The sequence below is a fragment of the Phalacrocorax carbo genome, chromosome Z (assembly GCF_963921805.1).
Source record: "Phalacrocorax carbo chromosome Z, bPhaCar2.1, whole genome shotgun sequence".
Taxonomy (NCBI): domain Eukaryota; kingdom Metazoa; phylum Chordata; class Aves; order Suliformes; family Phalacrocoracidae; genus Phalacrocorax; species Phalacrocorax carbo.
The window spans coordinates 82,010,998-82,028,029 of record NC_087548.1 but is presented as its reverse complement, the minus strand read 5'-3'; the positions used below and the strand labels follow the sequence as shown (position 1 = coordinate 82,028,029).

At 39.0% G+C, this 17,032-nt stretch overlaps 1 protein-coding gene across 1 annotated transcript in view; it reads right to left on the bottom strand.

Annotated features, from left to right (window-relative positions):
- The window catches only part of ADGRV1 (adhesion G protein-coupled receptor V1), a 285,841-nt gene that overhangs the window by 226,556 nt on the left and 42,253 nt on the right, over positions 1 to 17,032 (bottom strand). The window contains exons 19-26 of the mRNA XM_064439564.1: positions 12,680 to 12,806; positions 10,453 to 10,670; positions 8,641 to 9,384; positions 6,221 to 6,594; positions 3,941 to 4,117; positions 2,024 to 2,204; positions 1,203 to 1,405; positions 443 to 572 (exon numbers count right to left, since the gene is read on the bottom strand). Coding sequence (XP_064295634.1) covers positions 443 to 572; positions 1,203 to 1,405; positions 2,024 to 2,204; positions 3,941 to 4,117; positions 6,221 to 6,594; positions 8,641 to 9,384; positions 10,453 to 10,670; positions 12,680 to 12,806 — 2,154 coding nt within the window. The remainder of the gene's footprint in view (positions 1 to 442; positions 573 to 1,202; positions 1,406 to 2,023; positions 2,205 to 3,940; positions 4,118 to 6,220; positions 6,595 to 8,640; positions 9,385 to 10,452; positions 10,671 to 12,679; positions 12,807 to 17,032) is intronic.

The window sequence follows — 17,032 nt, the reverse complement described above, 5'->3', positions numbered from 1 at the left end:
CAGTCCCCTACTGCTGTAATCCAGCTGAACACGTTATGAGCCAGTTTATCACAGTTCCTCTGATTTCACCCAGGTGGCAGGTAAAAAACCCACTTTGGCTGTTTAGCCTTAAATATTTTATAAATATTGACCTTTTTTAAAAAAAAAAATGGAATTTATATATTTTTACATTGTTTTAATTCTCATTATCCACCATGAGATTATATAAAGTGAAAAGCAGGAATTGCCTTTCAGTGGCCTAATACATGGTAGTAATACACTTTCCTTGGGATCTGGTGGTCTAACAAACTATCTGAAGAACAGTTAAGAACAATTACAGCTGTCTGGGGGATGTAGGGGTCTTTAGAAATAACACAGAATGGTACACCTAAGAAAGGTAAGATTTTAATGGATGAGTAGAGATCATGAAAATACCACCAACGGATTGATGTATGTGCCTTACCTCCTCCCTCTGGGTTCAACAACTCCACTTTAAAAGTTTTCTCTAATTCAGGAATAGAATTATCAGTGATGTTAACAGTAATGTACTTGTATCTTTCTCCTGGCTGAAATTCCAGCGTGCCCACAACAGCCTGCAATATGAAAGCTCTTCACATTTTTGTTCAAGTCTAATGTTTTCATCCATAAGAAAAAAGAAATAGAACCTTGATTTTCTTTGTCAAAACACCCACTATTCTCAGTTTAAGCTTTTAAAATACCTGCTGAATCTTTGTTATGAGAAAAACACATCTAAATTCACAGAATTATGAGCATCTGCACTCATCTACATTTTTCTGCATGAATATCAGTTAGAGAAGCAAACACAGATATGTTCTGGTTATTTTGTTGAACATGTACAAATCCCAGTATGCACAAACATAATCATAACCTGTACATGCACCCGAATGCTTATACAAATTCAATTCACTCAGCAACAATAGCAAATATCCCTCCTTGCTCCAGGAACAACTCTTTTAAGAAAATAAAAAATTAAAACTTTTCCTAGGAAATAAAACATCCTGCACACACAGGAGGTAAAAGTCACATACTAATATATACTTTAAAATTAATATCACACATGCATTTATCACATCACCAGTTAAAACAAAGTGTTTTGTTGAAAAGATTCATAGCTGGGCTAAAATACCCAAACTGAGGGCTACCTCCAGGACAAATGGCTAATTAAATTCCAAAATAAACACACACCTTGGCAATGGGCATACCTGATAATCTTTAGGACTGAAAGCTGTAAGTGGCAGTGTTCTGTACTCCACCAGAACTGTTCCAAGAAGGCCTTGTGCACGAACTACCAATAATCTGATGTGTCCTACTTCTTCTTTAGTAGTAATATGGGGCACAGCAGATGCTGGTAGAATCATTTCATCACCTGGCTGAGGAGGTGGCCCCACAGAGAACTGTAATAGACCTGGCAGACAAGAAGTGTTACTTACATATTTCTCTCACCAAATTTAAATTATGGTAATCAGTTGAAACAAAATCACTTATAACATTTATATTTTGTTACATTTCTGAAATTAAAAATCAGTTATTGATATGCCCTTAGGCCTCAATCACGCTATTTACAGGGATGTGCTGTGTACTTTCCCTTCTTTTGCTGATATCCGTATCAGTCTTGACACAGCCACAGCACAATAATGAATCCAGCTCTTCCCAAAAGAGCCTCACTATGTCATAGTATTGGCTACTTATTGTTTTAATAATCATGCAGAAATGTCCCTCTTCGTCAGCAATTCTCATCTGAGAAAAACTTGCACAGGATCAACTACATGCAGCCTTTATTTGCTGCCAGTGGGGAATCATCACCTGTTTGGTCAGGGAAGATTCGATACCTCTTCGTAAAATTCTCAAGAATAATTACTCGGTTTTCACTCTTGTAGACAAATTATTAGTTAACCTCAAGTTGGATGAAGTGGAACACTTGGCATTGCTTCCTCAACTATCAATGCTAAGCAAAGTTTTTACCTGTTGAGCTAGACCTACACAATTATCTGCAACAAGACTGTATAGTCTCCATCATCGTTACCATATGGGTGGTCACTGGCTCTGATGCTGATATCAGTAGTTTCCTTTTCTGGATCTATACTTGCTCCACTGTTAGGAGTTGAACCTAGTTTTCCATCTCCAGACACTGCAGAGACTAATGTCACACGGAAATATTCATTTAGCTCCGGAATGTCATCATCAATAACATGTAAATTTAAGACCTAGAGAAGGATCAAATCATGGAGAAATCAAACCATGCAACATACATCACGAGTTTTATGACCCTGACTAACTCATCAGATTCTTTGATTAGTCAGTCAGCTGTATCTGCTATGTAGTTCTGAGAGTAGTGAGGACAACATTTTTGCTTTCCACATATTTAACTTAACTTCTATGATAATATTTTATATTTAGAATATGTATTCCAAAAACAATGTTACCAAGCTATTAGAAATGGAAGGCATAATTTCTTAAGTACTTCAAGTTACATAACACATAACCAAGCAAGCAATTTATTAACATATATATTAAAATAACCAGTTTAAATTATGTATATTGAAAGTGAGGTATCTGAAAGATTTCAAAATCTTGAAGAAATTGTACTTCTGAAGAGAAATTACAGAGATTGATCCAGTTTAGAGAGCAAGTAAAGCAAGCTTTTTATGCCACTTGACACTCGAGATTGCAGATCATACTATTAATTAACATAACCTGCTCTACACAGGCTAAAATATTCACCTCAGACAATTCCAGCTTTCTATATGTTGTGATATGATTAGACAAACATGTAGAATAAAAGGTTTAAGTAGCTGATTGTATTTAGAGGTATGGGAATGAGTAGCTTACGAACATCAATGGAAAGTCTCTTAGGATACCTCACCTGATGAGCAACAGCTCCCAGTCTTTTTTAGTCTGCCCAGTAACTCCTCTGTATGTAGGCAATAAATTTGACCACACAGAAGTGGAGCAAGAGGGAATACCACCCCTTTTCTGCCACTAGATAGCATAATGCAGGCCTCAACCATGTTGCCTGACTAGAAAAGCTTTGGAAATTTTCACTTTATATGACTGTATTCAATGCAGTAAGTAAATTCAATGCAGTGAAGAAGGAAAACTGAACGAACAGTGACACGAACAAACTATTTTCAGATATCACAGGCTTTTGCCAAGCTCTAATCACTTGCATTGCTTAACTGGGACCAGATCCACAGTTCTAGTGGAGCCACTGGGATCCTTTCAAATGGTGCCAGTGAGTTTCAGTCAGTCCACACTGACTTCAGCAGAATGGTAAAAGTGAAACCGAGGACAGCATTTTCTGCTAACAATTAATCCTTTCTATTTTACAAACACTAACAGAAACATATTAACTTTCTACAGCATTGGGGTCCCACATCCCTTCTTCACATAAACGTGAAATTCCTGTCCTGCGGGTCAGGCTTGAATTCATAGAAACAGGTTAAGGAAAAGGGACAGAACGTGACACAGAGCAGTTGGAAGACACTTGACTGTGGCAATGAACTTGACTGCTATTTAATTGATGTGGAAATAAATCTGAGTCACAATACTCGGATCAAAACCTGATCTTTTTCCAGTTTTAAAGTAGCTGGATCCATTATTTCAGCCGAGGACTATCCACACTTCAACTATACATATATGCACAAATAAATCTAGTAAATATTTTCTATGCATACATACATGTAAACATATCTAGTATATTATGTGCATCCAAACATACATGCATACATGGCAACCCCTGAACTGAGATACGCACAGATCTATAACCACCTATCATATCACTTGCTAGGTGCCAGGGATGCAAAAAATCCTGCAAAATGTAACAAAAGCCATGCGAAGGAAACACTCTCTGGTACGAAAACCAGTCAAGTATTGTCAGAAGGTATTTTCTGGCAGGTTTGCAAAGGACAGAATGAATACTTATTGGGAAGGTAGGGTTTACCTCTGATCTCTGCCAAGGAAGGAATGTTATAGTGCCAGTGCTGTTAGAAAAATCGGTTACAGAGTAATCGATGCCAGTGGAATCAACCTGCGAGATAATGTAATTTATATACACATAGTCTAGGGCTCCCCTTGTACGCTCAACGACACAGGATATAGTGGAACCCTCATCAGCAGTCTGGAAGAAAGCAAGAAATTGTAGTGTTTGTCATTGTCAAAGTAAATCAAGGCAATAAATGCAAAACATGGAATTCTGTAATGCTAGTCAAATGTTCAGGTAAAAAATTGCTGTCATGTTACTTTCAGCACTTTTGGAGTGGCAGGAATCTGAAACAACTTGATGGCGATCAGAAAAATCTTAGTGGAATTTGCCACAGCTTCTAGTGTCTGTCTATGGACTATAAAGGTAAGCCAACAACCATTACCCTGTCGTTAGTTTCCGACACAATCTCTTCCCCCAAACTACATGCCAAAGACAGAATTAATATGCTTGAAATGCACATGTCAAAAGCAACCAAAACTATTGCTTTATATTAATGCCAATTATTTCAATTTTCATTAGCAATAATTTAAAGAAAGATTTGCATTCCCCAGTCCCCAACTAGAAATGCTATGGGGAAAAAAACCCCAAACCAGGTATATGAAAATTAAACTATACTATTATCATTCACAAGAAACTTTGAAAAATTTTGTGTATAAGAGTCCTCTTTACAGTTCTGTCTTCACAGAGGACATGACCTCAGCAGCAACAATTTCACATATTTGGAACAAAGTAGGGCTTGATACTGACCATGTGGTTTAGAAAATTATGAGCATAGAACTAAACTAGAAAATAATTTTGTTTGAAAATTTCCAGAAAGATTAAAGCTATCTTGAACATTAGATAAATTTCCAAATTTCCAAGCTGCTCTGTAACACAGTGCAGATACTGCATGTGGCTTCAGCTGCCTAGTAAACAGATACACACATAAAGCAACTAAACTGCTGATAAAACAATGACATGTATCCGCATCATCACTGAGACCTCCAGTACTTTCCTGGTGAAATGGACATAAGATAAGTGCAAGACAATTAACATGCCATATAAAATTTTAATTTTGCTTCATGGTTGGTTGATGATCTGTGGCATCACAGTATTATCAGTGCCATTTGAAACTGAAGGAATCCATTATCGTAGCATATGGTAGGCACACAGAAAGCAAACTGAACCGAAGTGAAAACCAGTATCACTCAGGCAAGAGGGCTGCTTTCTAACACATCATAAGCCCTTTGGTTAGAAAGAATGTAATTAAAAGGTCATGACAGTTTCCAAATTGGAAAGTATTCTGAAATCTGTTTTCCAAAATAATCCAATACCAATAGAAAGAAGCGTCATGCCTTTCTCCCTCATAATTAAAGAAGTAAAAATTATTTATGTTTATTTCAATCCTCCCCAAACAAGTAGCAAGTTTATATATTGCATATGTGGTGGCTACCACCAAAGAACAATTTAATATTTTTTAAAAAATCAGTGCACAGCTAATATAACTGCTTGAGAAAGTCCAGCAGAGAGCTACCAAGATGATCGTGGGCTGAGGCATCTCCCGTATGAGGAAAGGCTGAGAGACCTGCGTTTGTTCAGCCTGGAGAAGAGAAGGCTGAGGGGGGATCTCATCAATACCTATAAATATCTAAAGGGTGGGTGTCAGGATGATGGTGGGGGGGGTTGGACAGGATGATCTCCAGAGGTCCCTTCCAACACCCACTGTTCAGTAATTCTGTGATATCAACCAAATTCACACCTCATGTGCAATTTATACCTCATACCTTATGGCAGCAAATGATTGTGGAAAAATATATCAGACCTTGTCTTTGTATGACCTTTAGTAAAATTCTTTCAAACACATCATGTGACACAAAAATAGAATAAAAATCTTTGTAATAATCCATTGTCTAAACAAGAAAATCAAATTTTATATTTTAATTGACAACCCAGTCTCAGATGTGACAGAAGTAAAAAGTGTTCTTTTAGAAAAATTTAAGCCTTAGTCTTCAGTTTATGCAATAAGATCAATTTTCTTAACAAAAATAAATTGGGGCGATTTTTAAAACCGATATTGCAAATGCCAATGAGAATGAGGCTGTATTCACAGAACTTACACGTTTCCAAATTCTAGAAAAACTTTGCTTAGCTACAAAAACTAACAGTGTGAAATCAAGGCCCTATGCAGGTCAATCAGTCTTGCCATTTATTTTTCTTTGTCCAAAACCTCACCTATAAATTCCCTTATGAACACCTTACCTCAGGTATACATGCTCCAGTGAAGCCAAATAAACCATTAGCATTATCACTTTTCTGTATTCTTAATCTTGCAGTGGTATTTTCTTGTGAAATTCGAGCTCCGCCACGCACAGAAACAAGCTTTAGGATGAATAACTCCTCTCCCTCCTCCTCTTTGTCATCTTTTGCAGACACAATGAATGATTTATTGGTCTCTCCTTGCCGATACTCCAAATACCCAGAGACAGGGTGAAGATCACTCTTCGCAGGAGTTGCATGGAGTTCATAGATCTCTGCTTGTGTTAGTTTACGCTCATAAAGCCTTACATCCTGCATTAGCCCTGTGTACCTACTGCTTCCATTGACTCCTGCTCCAATTCTCACTATTCCTGGACCTGAGAAGGAAATTACAAATATCCTCATGTTATTGTATTTCTTCAGAGTAATAAATCTGCAGCTGAATAGCTGTAATTGTTAAAACTCAATGGTAAACTGTTTATTATCTCTGGATTAGGAATCATATTGATCTTGAAATGCAAAATCAGGAGGTTCCTCGAGCCTCATCTCCATGTTACAGGTAGATCATCACAGATCAAACAATTCCATCCCAGACTGTTCAGGTTTTTCATCCTACTAGTACCAGCATTTTGTCACCACCCCTTACTTCAATGAGGCTTGGAAACTTCTTTCTTTCCGTTAGAGATTTGCACAGCACCACTGCAATTCCTCTCAGCTTTTGTTTTGCTAAACAGGCCCCATTTTATCTCTCTCTGCTAGGACAGTGGATCCATTCTGATAATACTCATCATCCCTGTATTATCCCTTCTGGACATGTTTTTCCCTTAGTGCACTGGGAACATGGACTTCAGAAATGTACACCAAATTCCAAATGCTTTTTACAACAGCATTAATATTTCTCTGTCTCCAAACAATTATCCTGCTCAGGAATTCATAGGATGACAGCTGGCTTTTTCACAAATACACGAAGCTGGTAGCTCATACTCATTCCTATTGATTCACATAGATATCTCTTCTTTGCAGCTGCTTTCTGGGTTGGAAGAAACTGTGGTCTTGAATGTACTGGCATACATATGACACTGAGTGTCAGCTCTAGAGAAGAGCAACCACAGCAACTGATAATTGTCCCAGGGTACAAGATGGAAGATGGTGAGGAAAACTGGGCTATGCTTGCCACTGTGTAGTACCCAACACTACATGGAGACAGATGACATCCTTCCCTTGTAGTATCTCCGGACAGAACATATGCCATCTCTACTTCGAAAGAAAATTTACAACTCAGACATATCCTTCTAGCAACAAAAGCATTATTGCATTTCACACCTTTTTGTTTTAGAAAATGAGGGGAAATCCTTTCTCAGCTATAGTACTGCAAATCTGATGGAAATTACTAATTGCAAAGGCACTACTTTGTTACAGAGGGCAAATTTCCTTCCCAGACTTCACCACTGGAAATTTACAGGCAGAAATAAAATACTACCTTATCAATTAATGAATTCTCCCCTCTATTCTCACTCTCTGTTTGTGTATATATAGGCATGTAGATGTATATGCGTTTAACATCACTCTATCTTTTTAAATTCCTCTTCTTTGATTACAGAAAATGAGACTGCATTCAAGAATTTGATAATCATTCACTTAATATCCCCACCAACCAAAGCATGTGAAACTGCTACTGGAAAGGATGGAGATGATCTGCACGAAAAAAAAATGCATGTGGAAGAGTGGGAAATGGCAGAAGAAAGAGTAAATATAAATGTATTCCAACCACATAATATCTGAGCTTATAAAGTACTTGTTCTGACGCCTCTCTGGTCACAGCTATGCTAGTTCAAAGTGAATGTCCACAACGGTTACCTATGACTGAAACCACATATGGGACTATCCAGTTAGATAACCTGAAGTACACATGCTAATGTTCCTTGGAACACTATTACACTTGTAGGCATGATTTCAATATACCATGCAAATACATAATTAAGTAACTCTACACCCTGAAAAATTCTATTGCTTACAAGATATTGGCTTAGTTGTAATATAATACAGAGTCATTATTGCATTTTGTTTCAGAGACTGAGAGGAATAAAGTCTTTCTCAGATACAGTGCTGTAAATCTTATGGAAATTATTCACTGCAAATATATTTAACTGTATGTATACATGATAAACACACATATATAATTATAAATTTTTATTTTCAAATTATTGCAATCCAAGCTCTGTTAGAGTTCTGAATTTTTTTGAACTTTCCCAGCTCTTATTTCCATATGTTTTTTGAAAATACTCAGAATTTTCTATCCATTCTTTTCAATTAACTAATCAGATATAATAATTTCAGTACCTTGCATACACCTGTCAAGGAGTTAGACTCTTCTATACATCACAGAACTTTAAATGGGGAAAAAATGTAGGCTATTGGCTCACCATCAGCAATTCCTTCTCCTTTAAGGCTCTTCATTCCTCCCAGAACTAGAACTCCATCCATGTAAAATTCAATTATACTTTCATCCAGAGTAATAAGAAGGTGAAACCAAGTATTTTCATCCAGATATTTCAGGACTGCTGCTTTAGCCATATATGTCATATTGGATCCTAACGCCATATAATGAAGCACTACAGAAACATGAGAATCATTTGTTTGGATTTTCACGCCATAATACAAGGTTCCATTATCATCATCCTTTTCAACTATATAACCATCAGTACTGACGTTAGGAATTAGCCACGCAGAAAATGTAAAATTGGTTACTGCAGTGTTTCCATTGTATGGGTATTCCGGACCAATAATCCCAAATGCATCCTCTTTTCCACTGAAATACAAAGCATCTGTTCCACTGTGATGGCGCCTCATGTGAGGCTGGGATTGTACTGAACTTGGAAATGAACCCAGCAGCAAGAAGTCTACCATTGATGGCAGTCCAGCTTGGAACGTACTAGACAGTATTTCCCAACCTAACCGGACAACACCAAAGGTGCCTTGCTGTCTCCAGATGGTGAAGTCCGTAATATAGGAAAGATCATCTTCAGAAACAACATCTTCCACTATCTCTCTGTCCTGGCTCTCTGGATCTATAACAAAGACTCCAAAAGGGTCATCATTGAATGGGATCACCACGGTTACAGCAAGGTTTGCTTCAGATAACTGACCACCAGGACCAGGAGACCCACCTATATAATAGAAGTTAGAGCAAAAGTTAATGGTCTGTTTCAAACAACACAGTCTGAAAAAAGTTACTAAGTATTTAAAGTTTTTTTAATAAAATATGTTTCTAAAAAGCAGTAAATCTTCTTTAAAGAGCCTCTGTCTCAGAAAATGCCCTAATTTAAAAATAACATAATTTGAGTCTATTGCTTTTAAAACACTATAGTGACACAATTTTCATAGAAAACAAAGCAGTATGTTATTTTTTAACCGCACAACATAAAGTTGTCTTTCAGCTAAAACAAGATTAGCTCCCATTTTTCTGAACTAGTCAATGACATAGGTTACCTTTGATTCATTTGATAAACACGGGGCCAAATTCAGTTGTCTCATTACTCCAAGATTTACACGAATATGGAATGGCAAAATTTGGCCCATTGCCTCTGAAACAGAAGCAGATACCTTGCAAAATCAGCAACCAGTTGTGTGTTAAAATTGCTGCCATGTCCTGCCATTAGTCACCTATTTCTGCACAGTAAGAATTCATGATACAAAGATCACGATGTGAATGTAGATCTACCTATTTCATAAGTAGGAATTTTTCTGTACATGCATATGGATTTCACTTACAGGAAAGGTAAACACATATTTTCAGTTGCATCTGGGCACAGAAGACCATAAATAGTACTGAGGTGGAATGAGACCAGGAGATTTGGAACTCTGCTCAGTAGCAGACCTGTAGCAGTTGTTACCACTTCGTATGATTTAAATTACTATAAGTATTTTACTTCCTCTAGAAAAAAGCAAACCAACCAACCAACCTTCATTTTGGTAGACATGCATAGCCTTTAATAGCTATATTTTGTCTTCAGGTACATGAAGATCTATATCTCTGAAATCACCAAGAGGCATCCTGCACTCATATACCTAAATTAAGATTAAATGAAAAATAAAACCTAAAACCTTACCAGAAAAGTACAGGGTATCAAGACATGATTCAAGGCAAAGCTCTTTCCAGGGTTGGTTTCTTTTTGATTGATTAAACTAATTCTTTTCTACCACATATGAATGAATGCTGATATGGAAGACAATACCTGAAGCATTTACCAACTTTAGAATGTAAAATTCATTGAATTCAGGAATTCTATCTGAAATAGCATGGAGCGTAATTGGCTTTGATCCTTCACCATCCATGAAGTACATAGTCCCGTAAGTTTCATGGAACTCTTCTCCTGGCCTCAGCGCAGAGTCATTATCAAACAGCTGCCAGGTCAACGAGACATTGCCAAAGTGTCCTCTATGTCTCAAAACCCTGTTCAGTGATAACAGAAAGAGTGAACCTCCTGGCAGGTATGCACCAGCATTCATTAGCAAGGAAAGACACAATTACACTGATCTTCCTTACTGTGAAAAATAATATACAAGGTTCTAACTGACCACGTACAACAAACACAAGCATGAATGATAATACAGTCCTCTTTGAAGGCACGCAATTTCACAGTATAATTCTACTCCCAGGTGTACCACAGGTACCTTAGGAAAAAAGTAACCAATGCAGGGCCACGCAAAGTAGTACTGTTAAGCTAAACATCAGTTCTTCTTGCACTTATATTATGTAAATAATAAATACAAATATATAATAGTTCAGTAAATTAACATTAAAATGTATATACCTGGCCACCCTTAGATAAGAAAGAGAATCACCTACCTTTAACCACAAACATTTCTCCCTTTAACCATCAAGACTCCTTAAACTCTTTCTTACATTGGTATTAAATTTGAGTTATGTTCTATGTCCTTCAGAAATCTGTGGCTATTCCAGATTAAGAGTGTAGTAAATTAAAAAAAAAGATATTTTTTTTTGTACAGCTATCTGTTAATATAATTCCACCAATTTCCCAAAGGCATTATAAATATAAACCGAAGCATCAAGTGCCTTTATTAACAAAGTGTGCTTTATATATAAAAAACGTGCTTCTGTTGGCCTGGTAAAACAAAATGGTGTCCAAAGAGATTATAACAGGCTGAAAAATTAGTTCAGCATAACTAGCCTAGGCACAGCAACACAATTATGTTGTTTCTGCTTCCAAAAGTTTTTTCTTTTTTTGCCATTAACCAGGGCGCTCTGCCCCAGCTGTGCAGCACGTTTGCAGTAACTCCAATTACTCCCTTGAAACCCCAGTGCTGCCATGGCTGTTCTCAGTGGTTAGCTTACATGCTACTCTGACCCTTTTGTTATGTGCTACATAACAGCCAAAGCCATGAGGGTATGGAACAGACAGCTCCCTAGTAAATAAACGTTATCAACGAGGACTGAGCAAGCCTCTTCACACCATCAAATCAAAACAATTTATCCTGCAAATATGACAATAAAGGACAGAAAAAGATACCCCAAGGAGCAGCTTAGCAAAACCAAACACACAATATATTCAATATGGTCTTTCCCCAAGGATTTTCATTCTTTAGATGTGTAACACAAGCATAAAGACCCAATTCACAGTCATAAGCATCGCTTCAAGGCCTTAAAACAAACAAAAAATGAAAATATATAAGATAACTAAACAAATGTGGAACTGTTTACACTATCACATTTACTGTGAACTTCTCTTTATATCATGCCTAGAGGTTTCTTAATGAAAAATCAGTATTTTTGTCAAATTATAATTCCATCCTGAACATAAAATGGTAAGATGCCAAGCCAATTAATTTCTTAACCCTTCCCATTCTTGAATACATCCCAGTGGCTGGAAGGAAAATACTTTCAGAGGTCAAACTACGGAAGAGTATCTTCAGTCTAGAAGACAGCACATCTGGATTTTGAGTATAGACTTCCATCTGTAATTAACAGATAGAAGAAAAACAAGCTATCAGAAAAAACACAGTAATATAGGTTGTTCTTAGGGGATGGCTTCAAAGTAGGGTGCAAAAAGAAATTAACAACCACGTAGCCATATTTAGCTGTACTTTGAGAAGATGTTTTACTTCTCCATTAGTTCAGGTTATATTCTGCTCAATCATCAAGATTCTTCTGTGTCTAAAGCCTACTGAGAATATGAGAAAACAACAATGCTGTAGTCTTATTTATTTGTATTTTAACATGATTTTCTGCATATATTTTAATATGCAGTCTATTTGATAATATGACAGTTCACATCTTCAAAACATTTACAAATCATTTAATCCAAAATTTAGTAAAGCTATTTTCCTTTAACACATTTTTATCAGTGCAAACTGGTACAAGGTTAGATCAAAGTACCATCCATAAAGTACCACTTAGATCTTTCCAAAAAAGTGAAAAAGTATCATTTAAAAGTCACTTACAAAAAATTATTACTTTTGCCTTCTTCCACTGGCTTCTCTACAGGTTCCAGGGAGAAAATTCCATTAGGATCATCATTTGCTTCAATAATAACTGTAGCCACTCCAGCCTTATAAATAACAGTATCCCCTAAAAAAAGGGTGAATAATTTTATTAAAACTGGAATCAGAAATGGAGGTAATGATATCCCAGCTCTTGTTTAGATCTAGAATAGAAATATTGCTTTTAAACTAAATACAAGCTAAGAACAATGTCTACTGGTTTATTCATACCCATATCACAGCCTATATGAAAGGATAAAATATAAGATACCTGTGAAGCAGAGCGGACGCTGGCAGGATTTCTGTGTGTATATTAGCACTGTAGGGACATTCTAACACCCATCTTATGTCCTCAGATGTACATCATGTTTCCATTCCATCCCATTTTTCACCCTGTTTAAGTGTTCGACTAGCTTTTGTTCCAAAGTAAACAATGCTTTTACAGCTTTAACTTCATATACTGCTACTTGTATTTTCTCTGATGTGAAGCAGCCCAACATAATTTTCAGAAGGGATGTAACAATCAAGGCCAATATATGCAATAGATCATAGAAAGAAAATAATTTTGCTTTCAGGAACGTGTATAGAAATATTATGTATTCTTAGTGATTCTAGAGAGGCTCACGATATGACCCTCCTTTCAGAAGCAAAGGGAGCCTGCAGCTACGCATTCCTGTAGGACCAGTGTGCCAGAAGGAAAGCCGTCATATGTTCCCAATAGAGCAGTGTCCTGGTTCCAGCTGGGAGAGAGTTAATTTTCTTCCTATTAGCTGGTACAGTGCTGTGCTTTGGATTTAGCATGAGAATAAGGTTGATAACACAGGGATGTTTTAGTTGTTGCTGAGCAGTGCTTACACTAGGCAAGGACTTCTCAGCTTCTCATGCCCTGCCAGTGAGAAGCTGGGAGGGGACACAGCCGCGACAGCTGACCTCAGCTGGCCAAAGGGATGTTCTGTACCATATGATTTCATGCTCTGTATATAAACTGGGTGTACTTGGCCAGGGTGGGAACAACCGCTGCTTGGGGACTGGCTGCGCTTTGGTTGGCGGGTGGTGAGCAATAGCATTGTGCATCACTTATTTTGTATATTCTGTTATTGTTATTATTGTTATTTAATATTGTTATTATCATTGTTATTGTTATTATCGTCCCTTCCTTTTCTGTCCTGTTAAACTGTCTTTATCTCAACACACAAATTTTAATTTTACTTTTTTTTTTCCTTATTCTCTCCCCCATCGCACTGGGATGTGGTGGGTGATTGAACGGTTGTGTGGTGTTTAGCTGCCTGCCAGGTTAAACTACCACAGTCCTTCTTGGCACCCAATGTGAGGCACAAAGGGTTTGAGATAATGACAGATCTGACCAGAGTGTGTTAAAACAATTTTGTGATAAGCATTCATTGTACTGGTTTAACAGTTGCTGGTCACACCCGTTGGTTTATTTGCTCTCACAGTTGTGCTTGTTCTCAGAGTTGTGGTATGTAACACCTTACTTGCAGCATATACTGTTTATCAGAATTTATGTGCTGTTTAACTCCTCTGGGAGTTGGATTAAAGTTATTGCTTTGCTGTACTGTGCAACAGTGGCTTTTGCTGGGATAAAATTTTTGGCCATGAGATTGTGCTCAGCACTGCTGTCATCCCCATACTTTCGGAGACATATCTCAGAAACTATTAATAATTACAGTTTTTACCTCTTCTCCTTGGAGAACCAGTCTACAGGGGAGACAGGGGGGAACACTAACCCCCAGTCCTTCACCTTCCCTTTCTCCTCCAGGCTAGTTACAACTGCTCTTCAGAATTTTGGATATCCTTGGGAAGTTCAAACCGTCATGCTCCTGTTGCTGTGTCTCCTGGATGTGTTTCAAGCCTTGTTTAGGGTTAAACAACTATTTAAGAATATCATCCAGAGATTCAGCCCTGCAAAGAGTACTGGGGCCACTCCAACCCTGGTGACAGACACTGCAGCTGAACCAGAGAACCAACCCATGCCAGTACCAGTCACTCCTGTACCTAAGGAGAAATCTTGGAAGTGAAAGTCAGCTTGTTTAGAAGGAGATGATTAAAAGAGCAAGGCCATCACGAGGACAGGAGGAAGAAGAACTCATAAACGAGATGGAAACCACCCAATCCCCACCGTGAGTGAGCTGCAAAATACATTAAAAGATTTTGGCCGTGGTCCAGGTGAGCACATTGTCATCTGGCTGCTCCAATGCTGGGATAACAGGGCCAGTAGCCTGGAACTAGAGGGGAAGGAAGCCAAGCAGCTGGGATCCCTTTCTAGAGAAGGGGGCATTGACAAAGTGATTGGAAAAGGGACACAAGCCCTCAGCCTCTGGAGGTGACTCCTGTCCAGTGTGAAGGAAAGGCATCCCTTTCAAGGAAGCTGTTATATGTCACCCAGGCAAATGGACCACCATGGAGAGAGGCAGCCAGTACCCGAGGGAATTAGCCGTGCTTGGGGTGATTTATGGTGACTTGGACAGTCATCCAAAGATCCCGAGGAAGTCAAACACACACAACCCATGGGGTTCGTTTGTATCGAGCACACCATCATTGCATGCAAACTCAGTGGCACTAATGACCTGGAAAGATGAAGAGGCACCAGCAGTGGATGAGGCGCTGGCCAACTCTGGGAATATGAAGAAAGTATCTCTTCCTTGTCTCAGCTGTGAAGGAGCTCTCCTGGGAGTCCCAGCAACTCAGAGAGGATATGCCCTACTCGCCACCCATATGGACCCGTATCTCAGCACCCCCTGCTCAAGAGAGAGGATATAGTGGATACACAGCACGGGCCACCCTGTGGCTTTAGCTGCATGACCACAGAGAGGACATGAGGAAAACCTACCTCGACCCTAGAGGTGCAGGTATGTGAGTCGAATGGAAAAGCAACGACAAGAGAGTTCTTTCAGGAGAATTGCTGCACCACTTTACAGCGAGCAGTTCCCCAGACAGAGCAGAAGAGCTGATCCTACTTCCAATCTTAATAAAGGGATTTCTGATTCATATTTACAAGTGAGTAACGGATAGTACAACCAGGACTAGAGGGGCCCTGCCTCCAGCCAGGTGGAGGAAAAGGATAACCGGGCTTACCAGACTGTGTGGATGCGATGGCCTGGCACGTCCGACCCACAGGAGTATAAAGCTTTAGTGGACACTGGTGCACAGTGCACCTTAATTCCATCAAACTATATCGGGGCAGAGCCCATCAGCATTGCTGGAGTGACAGGGGGATCCCAAGAGCTGACTGTATTGGAGGCCGAAGTGAGCCTAACCGGGAATGAGTGGCAAAAGCACCCCATTGTGACTGGCCCCGAGGCTCCTTGGCATAGACTGCCTCAGGAGAGGGTATGTCAAGGACCCAAAAGGGTACAAGTGGGCTTTTGGAGTAGCTGCCTTGGAGACAGGAGGAAATTGAACAGCTGTCTACCTTGCCTGGCCTCTCAAAGGACCCTTCTGTTGTGGGGTTGTTGAAGGTCGAAGAACAACAGGTGCCAGTTGCCACCACAACAGTGCACTGGCAGCAATATCGCGCCAACAGAGACTCTCTGATCCCCATCCATGGGCTCATTCACCAACTGAGGAGCCAAGGAGTGATCAGTAAGACCCACTCACCCTTTAACAGTCCCATATGGCCAGTGTGGAAGTCTAATGGAGAGTGGAGGCTAACAGTAGACTATCGTGGCCTGAACGAAGTCACTCCACTGTTGAGTGCTGCCATGCCAGACGTGCTCTAACTTCAGTACCAACTGGAGTCAAAGGCAGCCAAGTGCCAAGTGGTATGGCACAACTGACATTGCTAACACATTCTTCTCAATCCCTCTGGCAGTGGAGTACAGGCACTGGTCAGCAGGTAGTGAGCAATTGCATTGTCCATCACTTATTTTGTATAATCTTTTATCATTATTATTATTTTCCCTTGCTTTTCTGTCCTATTAAACTGTCTTTACCTCAACCCATGAATTTTACTTTTTCTTTTTCCCCTGACTTTCTCCCCCATCCTACAGGGCCAAGGGGGATGACTGAATGGCTGTGTGGTGTTTAGCTACCTGCTGGGTTAAACCACAACAAGTGGTAAGAGAAAATACCAGTAGACCCTGAAGAAACTTAGTAAATAGTACGAGATCACCCAAGGGAAAATCTAAGAAGGGAGAAGAATGGCTTTGTCCAATCATTTCCATAAGGCCGATGTTCTGTAGGAGACCCAGGCACCAGAGCGAATGGCCGCTGACCTCAGGAAACACATAAGCTACCTTATACTCAAGTAATTGCTGAAAATTGCCCTCTAATTCTCTGGCTGTCTGCTACCAATGT